The sequence below is a fragment of the Penaeus japonicus genome, unplaced genomic scaffold (assembly GCF_977035675.1).
Source record: "Penaeus japonicus unplaced genomic scaffold, GWHDUDI00000001_assembly GWHDUDI00000023, whole genome shotgun sequence".
NCBI classification, from domain to species: domain Eukaryota; kingdom Metazoa; phylum Arthropoda; class Malacostraca; order Decapoda; family Penaeidae; genus Penaeus; species Penaeus japonicus.
In genome coordinates this window covers 33,334,672-33,344,671 of record NW_028234425.1, presented here as the reverse complement: position 1 = coordinate 33,344,671, position 10,000 = coordinate 33,334,672, and the positions used below count along the sequence as shown (strand labels likewise).

At 46.2% G+C, this 10,000-nt stretch overlaps 1 protein-coding gene across 2 annotated transcripts in view; it reads left to right on the top strand.

Annotated features, from left to right (window-relative positions):
* The window catches only part of LOC122255889 (uncharacterized), a 17,844-nt gene that overhangs the window by 6,090 nt on the left and 1,754 nt on the right, over window positions 1–10,000 (top strand). The window contains exons 1-4 of one of the 2 annotated variants that reach the window (XM_043020267.2): window positions 7,980–8,112; window positions 8,207–8,666; window positions 9,620–9,807; window positions 9,926–10,000. The exon at window positions 9,926–10,000 is cut by the window's right edge and continues 1,754 nt beyond it. In XM_043020267.2, the coding sequence (XP_042876201.1) occupies window positions 8,209–8,666; window positions 9,620–9,807; window positions 9,926–10,000 (721 nt within the window). In that variant the 5' untranslated portion in view covers window positions 7,980–8,112; window positions 8,207–8,208. Of the gene's footprint in view, window positions 1–7,979; window positions 8,113–8,206; window positions 8,667–9,619; window positions 9,808–9,925 lie in introns of those variants that run through there. The other variant, XM_043020257.2, reaches the window with a different exon arrangement.

The window sequence follows — 10,000 nt, the reverse complement described above, 5'->3', positions numbered from 1 at the left end:
TCTTCTTCTTTTATCTTCCCCCCTTTCTTCTTCTTCCTTTTTCCCCTCTTTCCCCTTACTCCTTCTTCTTTCTCTATCTCTCTTCCTCTCTTCCCTTCTCTCTTCTCTCTCTCCTTCTCCCACTCCCTTTTTTTCTTCCTTCTTCTTCCCTCTTCCTTTTTATCTCTTCCTTTTTCTCTCTTCCTTTTCTCTTCTTCTTTCTCTTCCTCTCTTCTCTCTATCTCGCTTCTTCCTTTTTCTTCCCTCTTCTCATCCCTTCTTTTTTTCCTCTTCTACTCCTCTCCTTCTCTTTTCCCCTCTCCTCCCATTCTCTTATCTCCCTTTTTTCTCTCTCTTTCCCTTCTTCTCTCTTTCTTCTTTCTTTCTCTCTTCCTCTCCTTTTCTCTCTCCCTTCTTTTCTTTTCTCTCTTCTTTTCTTCCTTCCTTTTCTCTTCCTCTCTCCTCCTTCTCTCTCCTTCTTATTCTCTCTCTTCTCTCCCCCTCTCTCCTTTCTTCTACTTTTCTCTCTTCTCTTTCTTATCTCCCTTTTCTCTCTACTCCTTTCCTTCCTCCTTATCTATCTTCTTTTCCTTTCTCTTTCTCTCTTCCTTTCTTCTACTTCTCTCTCTCTCTCTTTCCCCTCTTTTTTCCCCAACCCTCTTCTTTCTTCTTTTTCTCTCACCTTCCCCTCCTCTCTACCCTTTTCATCTTATCTCTCTCTCTCTCTTACTCCCTTCTCTTCTCTCTCTTTCTCTCTCTCTCACTTCTTCTTTCTCTTCTCTCATTTCTCTCTCCCCCTCTCTCTCTCTCTCCCCCTCTTTCTCTCATTCTTCTCTCTCTCCTTCCTCTTCCTCTTCCCCCTCCCCTCCCTTTTCCCCTTTTTTTTCCCCCCCTCTCTTTTTTCCCCCTTTTTTTCCTTTTCCCCCTTTTTTCCCCTTTTTCCTCTTCCCCCCTTCCCCTCCTTCCCTTTCCTTCCCCTCTCTTCCCCTTTTTTCCCCCCCCCCTTTTTCCTTTTCCCCCCTTTTCCCCCTTCCCCCCCCCCCTTTTTTCCTTTCCCCCCTTTTTCCCTTTTCCCCCCTTTTTTCCCTTTTTTCCCCTTTTCCTCTATCTCCTCGGGAGGGTGGGGGTCGTGGCGAGGGTTGGGTTACACGCGGAGAAGCTCCGGCACGCGACGCATGGGGCGCTGCGTCCTCCAGGTGCCACGAGGACAAACTCACTTTTTCAGCTGCGTTATTACCAATATTGAAACTTTTTCTTATCAAAGCATGTCTATGGCTTTTGGAGTTAGTGAGTTGAGAAACCGTCATGCAGTATAGATAATAATAATAAGCGAAAAAATAATGAGCGGAAAGATGGCAGCAATACAGATGCCCGCCACATGTTCGGTTATCGAAACTTCTTTGAAAAGCGTTGAAGGTTCTTCCCTTCTTTATCGGACAGCTGCACGTCTTGGCAGGCAGGCTGAGCGAATCCTTGTGGGTCAGGTGAGGGAAGACGCACGTGCGGCGAGGGGAAGCAGCCTCGGTCGACACGCTGATTCACGCGTCGACGTTAAGTCATCTACACAAATAAACAAAATCCCCAGGCGTCTTTTCTGGGTCCCAGAAGGACATCTTTAAGCCCCGACCCTTCCAGATAAGGGTTGTTTGCATATTAAGATTCGAACAGGGAGAAAATGAGGTAATAAGAAAAAGTAGAGCATCCCAAAAGACAGGACCGACGAAGGTTAGCCATGCCGAGTACCGCCGGCGTGACTGCGCTACAGCGAAGGCAAAAATGGCAAAAGAATGTAGGAACATACTTTCTTTGCGGAGGTTGGGGGAGAGATGGTGACGAGCGGGAGCAGGTGAGACCAAAAAGGAATGAGCTCTAAAAAATAGTAAACTAAAGATTGACGGTACAAAGTGGACAGGGAAGTGGAATGAAATGAAAAACAGAAGGCTGCCACAAAGAAAGATTTATAATCTTGTTGCCTATGATATATTTTAAAATCGACTTATGTCATCGTTTCCATTAGGCTCTATAGGGCATTCAAATCTCCATAACGTGCACAAACGAGTAATGATTATTAAAACGTGGCAGGAGGCGCTCAGTTGTATATCCCTACACGTCCCTACTAATCCAAAAAGTATAAGAGAAGATTAGACGACAAATGTAAGCAAATATAAATAAAACGAAATGACACACAGAAAAAGAAAGGGAGGGTATACCGGGAGACGGGGGGCGCTTGGACGGGGCGGGGGCCCCGCCCCTTGCCCCCATCTTCGTACCACCTGCGGGAGGTGGCTGTTTTTACAGGTGGTCATGTATCCCCACAGGTGGTTCGAAGTCTTTCCTAGTACTTATACGGTCATTTGTGGATTCAGCCGTACTGTAGATGTCATCGGACGCTGTATGATTTCACGAACCGATTCCCGTCCACATGGTTTTGTGCTCCTACAGGTGGTTCGACAAACCTAGTTTTATGAGCCTTTCTTTTCACAAGATCACTGTTTGTAAAGAGGAAGAATGGCTTAAGTGAAGAAGTTTAACTAAACAAAGATCGGTAGTTTTATTGCAACTAGCGAAGCAGTAAAAATAGCTCTTGCAGTCGCAATAAAAAGACACACGACAAAGTGCAATGGTACAAGCAGTGTCGGCGGCTCGGAGGGGGAAGGTCGGATGTGTTGGGTCCATTCTGTATTTACGTCCGTCCTGGTCCAATTGCAAGCGAGATCATGCCCTGGCGCGACCGTGCCTTGTCTGCACGCTGGTCGCCCTCGCCTCGTGCCGCATCGCCGTCCTCTCACGCGAGAGTTGAAGGGCGAGAGGCTGCTGGATGTTTAAAGAGGGTTCGGTAGAAGGGAAGCTTCGACGTGGGACAGGAAGCTGATGCCACCCTGCGACCAAAATACTCCCGAGCTAACGGGGTATTTCCTTACACCAGGTCCTGCCTATGCCTGCCTCGCTGCATGCCCTCATCCTCCTCAGCCTCCTCCTCCTCCTCTTCTTCCTCCTCCCCCTCCTCATCTTCTTCCTACTGCACTTACTCTATCTCCTCCTCCTCTTTCTCCATCTCCTCCTCCTCTTTCTCCATCACTTCCTCATCTTTCTCCTCCTCCTCCTCCTCCTCCTCTTCTCCTCCTTCTCCTTTTACCATGTGTTTGGCTGTCATGTCTCCCTTCACCTGCACTGATGCATACTTACAAGTGCTATTTGTACTAATGTTATACATGAGTAAAGAACCAAGCTTTTTTTCGTCACTGCAGTCTGTCCTCGCTTCTTCCTGTCCTCGCGCCCTTCCCCGGACCTGGCCTGGAAAAGCAAAAACACTTCCCCCGCTTGTGCCTTGTAACGTCACACAAAACGACCAACTAATCCAATCCTGTGCCATTCTATTGCACGCTGTCTTGAAAGCAGTTTACGACATTACAGTTAATTATGCACCGAGGAAAGTAATCCGAATAAACACTAACTTTCCGTCTGGCACGCACGTCTCTGCCTCTCCCCTCCCTTCCCCGGATGCCCAATATTTCTTCCTGTCCACCTCAACGCGCTATCATGCTCTGTGCCTCTTCTTTGTCTGTTCTCGTAACTGATTATTGAGAGATCTTTAAGAGTGGCACAACCTTTTATTTCATACATTAAGATCATTATCTGGCAACTGATGTTTTAACCGACATTGGTAACATACTTCTGCTATTCTATTGTGCACTTCATCTGACACTAAAAATATCATTTTACCCTCCAATAGGCATTAAATCCCCTACGCTCTGCTGGCACTGTTAATTCGCCCGACCCCCCCCCCCTTACCCCTACTGAGGGAAGGACGTGTAGTTCGCATCTCCTGGGTTAAATGACATTGCTGTTGTTACTGTGGTGGGTATATATCAATCTATCGATTCACTGTTTCCCGTATCCCCACAGATCTCCTTCTTTCCGCGTTACTTATTACAGCACATACTATCATTCTCTTTCCATTCTCTGAACCCCTCTCTCCCGCCCTTACACTGTCTTCTCAACGCCCCCCCCCCCTCCTCCTCAAACCTCACCCCTATCCCCGACCCCACCCCGTCTACCCCCTCCCCCACCTCCCGACCACTACATCCCCCACCCTCGCCCTCCCCCACCGCGTTGTTTTTCGGCTATTTAAGGAAGTTGTCCCCCCGCACCGCCGCCGCACCCGGGGGTTGTCTCTCACCCGCGCCCGTGTGTATGGTCGTAAGGCTTTCATAAGCGGTCGGCGTTTAGTGACAACTGTTGCATTTACTGATCTGCAATCCTCTTTATGTTACTTGCGTTCGGGGAAGAGGTGGTAGGCTCTAAGAACTAAGGAGGGATATTTACTCTTTCTTATTTGTTTTCTTCTAAAGTCTGGGTATAGCAAGAATGGCCTTGATTCTTCGAAACTCAATCTATCTGATGCCAATAACAATATCTGAGAGAACTATTTGGCTTGCGCGTTCAATTCATACATTGAAAAAATATATATATTCAAAATACAATGAAAAAGGGACCATGAAATAAGTTTAGTAGAGAAAGACCATCATAGTAAAATCATAATAATGTTAAAGGAGTCGATGATAATACGGATTATAATAATAACAACAAACATAATGAAAATAACAATAAAAAAGTAAAAAAACGACAGCAAAACAACCCCCGATTAAAATTTAAAAAGGAGCAAACGTATAAACCCAACCCAAACAGTGCCAAAGAGAACCGAGGTTTTCATCACAACAAAACAGAGGCGAGGAATGTCGTCCTTGTGCTAACGCCCTTTGCAAGTGTCGTGTTCTCTTTCGAGCGAAGGAATGAGGAGGAGAAGGAGAATGCGTGAATCACCTCAAAATGGCGGGCGAGAGGCTCCGACAGGCACCGAATAACAATGGGGTTTCGTTTGTGGAGGCGAGGTTCATTGCTGCCGCTGTTGATCGTAAATGATGGTGGTGGTGGTGTTGGTTATGGTGGTGGTTATGATGATGATGATGATAATGATGGTAATGATGATGATGATAATGATTTATAATAATGATGACAGTAATAATGATGATAATGATTATATCGCATACTTATGATAATTAAGAAGAACAACAACAAATAATAGCAACAATAACAACAATGATATTAATAACAATGATTAAACTGAAAACACATCTATCAAAGTTTACCCTACTCGTTAACATTACATTTTCTGTGACCGAATCTTTAAGCGCGTCTATCAAAATAAACTAAAGGTAAAATCATGTTGTATATTTGCATCTTCGCTGCGTAGACAGAATTGGAACCCGAAATCCACACTGCTCTAATCACCAAAATTCCTTCGTCTTTGCCAGTAACCTGAGACCAGAAATGTGCGTGATCGCTTGCGAAAATGTTTTGCGCTGCGGTCGGAAAATATTTCTTGACCTTTCCGTGCTATATCATGTTGATCAGATACCTTATAGGTGATAAACTTCAGACTGGATTAAATATAATGCGTGAGGAGTAACTTTCGGTAAACTTCCTCCATAGATACCGTCTCAGTGAGCAGACAAATTCTTTGGTGTCTGAGTCGTGCAACTAACCAAAAGGAGAACAGCCAGAAATAATATCTAGGTCAGGACAGTTCCGACGAGAGGACCACACCGGGCAAAAACAAATACTTGTCACTGATTATCTTTACTTCTTTTCGGCTTATTCAGCCTTGAAGCTTCAGAATGCCGGGTGAAACAGCAAATATATTTTTTATAAGTATTTTGTTTAACGATGCTTAATATTTTTTTTGTGTAGCACGTGGCAGCCTATGTTATTGTTTTTCACCATGTTCAAATCTTGCAAGACTTGCCTAGTAATTACTCATCCACTGGCGTGACAGATGAAGAACGCAGAGCGAGCTACGTCTTGCTTCCTCTTCTAGCACGTTCTTCGTACGTAAGGTGACGCATTTAGAATGGAATTTGGAAAGTAAACAGCCATTAGGGTGTTGTGTGTTCTTTACATTCAATTACAACTTAATCGCAAAGGTTTTTGAAAGTGATTTTTCTTACGAGAAAGATATATAGACTTAAATCAATCGCTGCATACCCTCCCGTCCTTACGCTGAGATCCACGTTCTCAGTGCAGCTGTATGGATACATTTTTTTCTGCTCTCGGAAAATGTGATGTATAAGGTTTTAGCGAATGTTAGTTCTGACTGAACAGATCTGCATGAAATACAGAGTTTATGGCGCAAAAGTTAGGAGTTAGTAAATTTCAGCGTCAGGTGGTGGTAGCCTGTTGGAGTCCCGCCAGGGCTGCGTCATGGGCCGTTCCTCCCCGTCGTCGTATTTACCTCCCCGCCAACTCCTCCCCTGTGTTATCTATCCTTCCTTCACTTGGGTCCCTGCTATCTTTTCTCCCTCGATCTTTGTGTCATCAGCCAAAGGTCTTTATATGCCAATGCATGACATACCCTACAGGCGTCTCTGCACGCTGATGTTGCAAACAGACATTTCTGGAGTTTATCATGTCTGATAAACTCCAGCGTTTCTTGACACACTCTGCCTGCCTTTATATATGACAGCATATAACTATTTCCTAACAATACCTGCCAAGAATCGCCAAAAATATCGTAAAACAGTTAAAGACGTCATTATACGCAGAACCAATTCTTAATATAACTTATGACAATTATTAAAATGAAAAGCTCCCGAATTGCACCACTACATAATTATGAAAACAAGCATGCACGTGCTCAACCAGACGCCTTGCGCCTCCTCTTCAACATGTGTTTCGACGTAACTTTCTCCACGTGACCAGAGGATGCGAGGTTGCTTCTACGTGAGTGCCTCGCGCCTGGCACCACCTCGGAGCCAACAGGTGGACACTCGCTCTGCCAGAGTCGTCACCGACATGTTGCACACGTCTGCTGCCAACTTTGAATCCAGTAATCCTTTTTTTACTTTGATATTTAGATTTGTTTCTTTGATCTGATCTGCAAGAAAGGAGAAAAACGTTTTATAAGTGAAATTGTCATATAATGTTATTTGCAACTCCCTTCTCATATTTTGGATATATTCATCATTAGTGTTACGTAAAACAAGGCAAATACATTGCAGAAATCTCCGACTTATTCATAAATATGACTTATTCATAAATTAACTAATTAAAAATAAATGCAAAAGAAAGATTCAAGCACTAAGTATGTCTTTAAGACAGCAATTGAATTAAGGTAGAAGGATGAATGACAATTTCACAAACGGGTCATGCATCCCTACTGCCACAACGGCACTTCGTGGCCTGAAAGTGTAGACGTCCTGGCGAACCTCAGGGACGGCTGATTGCACAGGTAGACAGAGGCAGAAGGACAGCCACAGCCAGGTGAAACAAGGAATCTGACATGTTAGTCCGCGCGCACGCGCGCCACTGTCTGTGGCACACGCTGCATACCTGCTATTGCAGGTAGCCAGTGCCAAGATATCTAGATGCAGTTTCCGTCTGGCAACGTATTCGATAAGAAATTGTTGTTATGGTTTTGTAGGACGATAAGAAAGTGCAATATTCTAAAATCAAATGAAGCGGACAAATCAGATGATAAAACTAGGTCGATGATTAAAAAGCAATTTTGAGCAATAAGTCTCAGGAATAAACAATAAGTCAAATGAAGGATCAAATATTGGTCAGTCGTTAAATCCTCCATTTCGACTGAGGGATCAAAGCAATGCGAAGTGCGGCGAGTCTGGGATTGGCACCATCTCCTCACGCGCTGTACTGTGCAGTTCCCAAGACTTGCATGACTTTTTCTCCCTCCAGGAAGGTTGCGCGGTGGGTGCGACGGGAAGAGCCCGCGTCGGCCTGTAGCCACAAGGCAAAGTAGGGCAGAGTGGGTGGGCATCTAGCAAAGCTGTCGGGTGGTGGGAGTGCTAGAGGGTTTCAGGAATGGGACGGAGGAGGGAGCACCAGGTTGGTGGAGTGTGAGGGCACATCAGACATGTTGGGGGAGGTAGGGCATCAGGGTGGCGGTGGTACCAAAATAGGTGTTGGGTAGGCACACGTGGCGACGGTGGCTCGTGCCAACCACCGGCCGCAGTCACTAGTGCCTCCACCACCACACAGGGAACAAGTGGCACTGCTCACATGTGCGGCCTTTTCGACCAAGTGACGAGTGTTCCTCCGTCCCAAACGAGCTCTGAGGTGAACGAGCAGTGCCTAATCATTCAGTGATATGTATGGACAGAACTGACCATCGAAGACCAAGCATTTCTTACCTGGTGTTTTGGCATTACAGGTATGGGAGAGGCGAGTGTGATGTACAACGTGCAGGGGACGGCGCCCCCCATGTCGCCGCCACAGGGCGAGACTCCATGGCCGCCCTCGCCGGCGGGGCCGCACGACTCCCTCACGCTACTCGCTGACATCGCTCTCGTGTGCGCGGATAAGCCCTGGCTGGCCGCCCTGCGACCCGAGGACCTTCCCGCCCGCTACACCACTCCTACGCCCGCGCCGACGCCTACACCCGTCAGAGACACATCCACACCCGTCCTGGAACTGGACGCCCACACCACCATCATTACAGTCGCGCCTCAGGCGGAGCAGCCCCTCAACCTGAGCACCAGCCCCCCCCGAAGCCCTGCCCCCGCTGCGCCCACGCCCCCATCCACGCCTCCTCCACCTTCCGTCCGGGACGCCCATGTCTGTCCTGAGTGTGGCAGAACCTACTCGACGTCCTCCAACCTCGCCAGGCACAGGTAAGACCACCATCTTACCTCGCGAATTATCCCCAGCCGTTATTCTGCTTTTCTCTCTCCATCCTATTCTAAGACTACGTCATCTCTGCTTCCCCTATCTGCGTGTGCCTCTCTCTGTCTCCCATCGAGATGGCCTTCTCAGCACCTATGCTGCATTTCTGTGATTTATTTCGTGAAGTGAACACATGCTGCTGACAGTGCTCTGGAAATTCTTGGAAAATCAGTCATCAAAAATCGTGTAGAACTTTGTTGAGAAACCCATATAAAATTCTTCAATGAGAGGGAAAAATCAAGTCCTGCCCAAGACTTTTTTGAGAATCGATATGAAATGTATTTAAAGGTACTTTTTTATACTATACTCAGACTAAGAAATTCATTAAAACGAACTAATATTAAAATCCTTTAGACATGGCAACAATGAGATTTTCACGTTTCCTCTTGTCACCGGTAGGTGGCAGGAGTGGCATCGGTAAACAAACATGGAGTCTCACTGAAAAACAGTGTGGGTTAAGGGGAACAGTACAATGAAAAGGCGCTTTTTTACTATGTATATGAAATTTTGAAGACCACTTAAAAAAAGATACAATTATTACTTTTAACAAAAGCGAAATGAAAAAAACACCATGGGAGATTTGGCTCGCGACAAGTACCTAGCCTAAAATAGCTCCGAAAATATCTTCTCGGTTGTGTAATAGTGTTGGTCAAGTATGTCACCAGCCAGATATGTACTCCTTAAGATCCGCATCTATTTTATTCGAGATTTCACTCCTTATATTTCTTATTTTGTTTTAAGGATCTCTTTTAAAGATTTGTCAAGCTCATTTTCCAAATTATATAAGAATGTGCAGCAAAGGATAGCCAACAATGTTATGTATCGACCTATGTTAGGCAGCAAAAGGCCGTAGACAACAAGAAGGAAAACCCCACTGACTGACAATCTTTTCCCACACCAGGCAGACTCACCGCTCTCCGGACGACAAGCGCGCAGCTCGCAAGTGTCCGTATTGCGATAAGGTGTACGTGAGCACGCCCGCCTTCAGCCAGCACATGCGCACCCACAACCAGGGCTGCAAGTGCCCCACCTGCGGCAAGTGCTTCTCCCGCCCCTGGCTGCTGCAGGGACACATCAGGACACACACAGGTAAGCCGGCGATCTGAAGATTTCGGCACTCGCCGATTTTTATCAGCATTGTATTTGCTTGTCTTGGCAATGTGTTATGTCTGCTATCTTGTACTGACTTCGGTAATTTATGTTGCAGGAGAGAAGCCCTTCCGCTGCAGCATGTGCGGGAAGGCCTTCGCCGACAAATCCAATCTACGCGCGCACGTGCAGA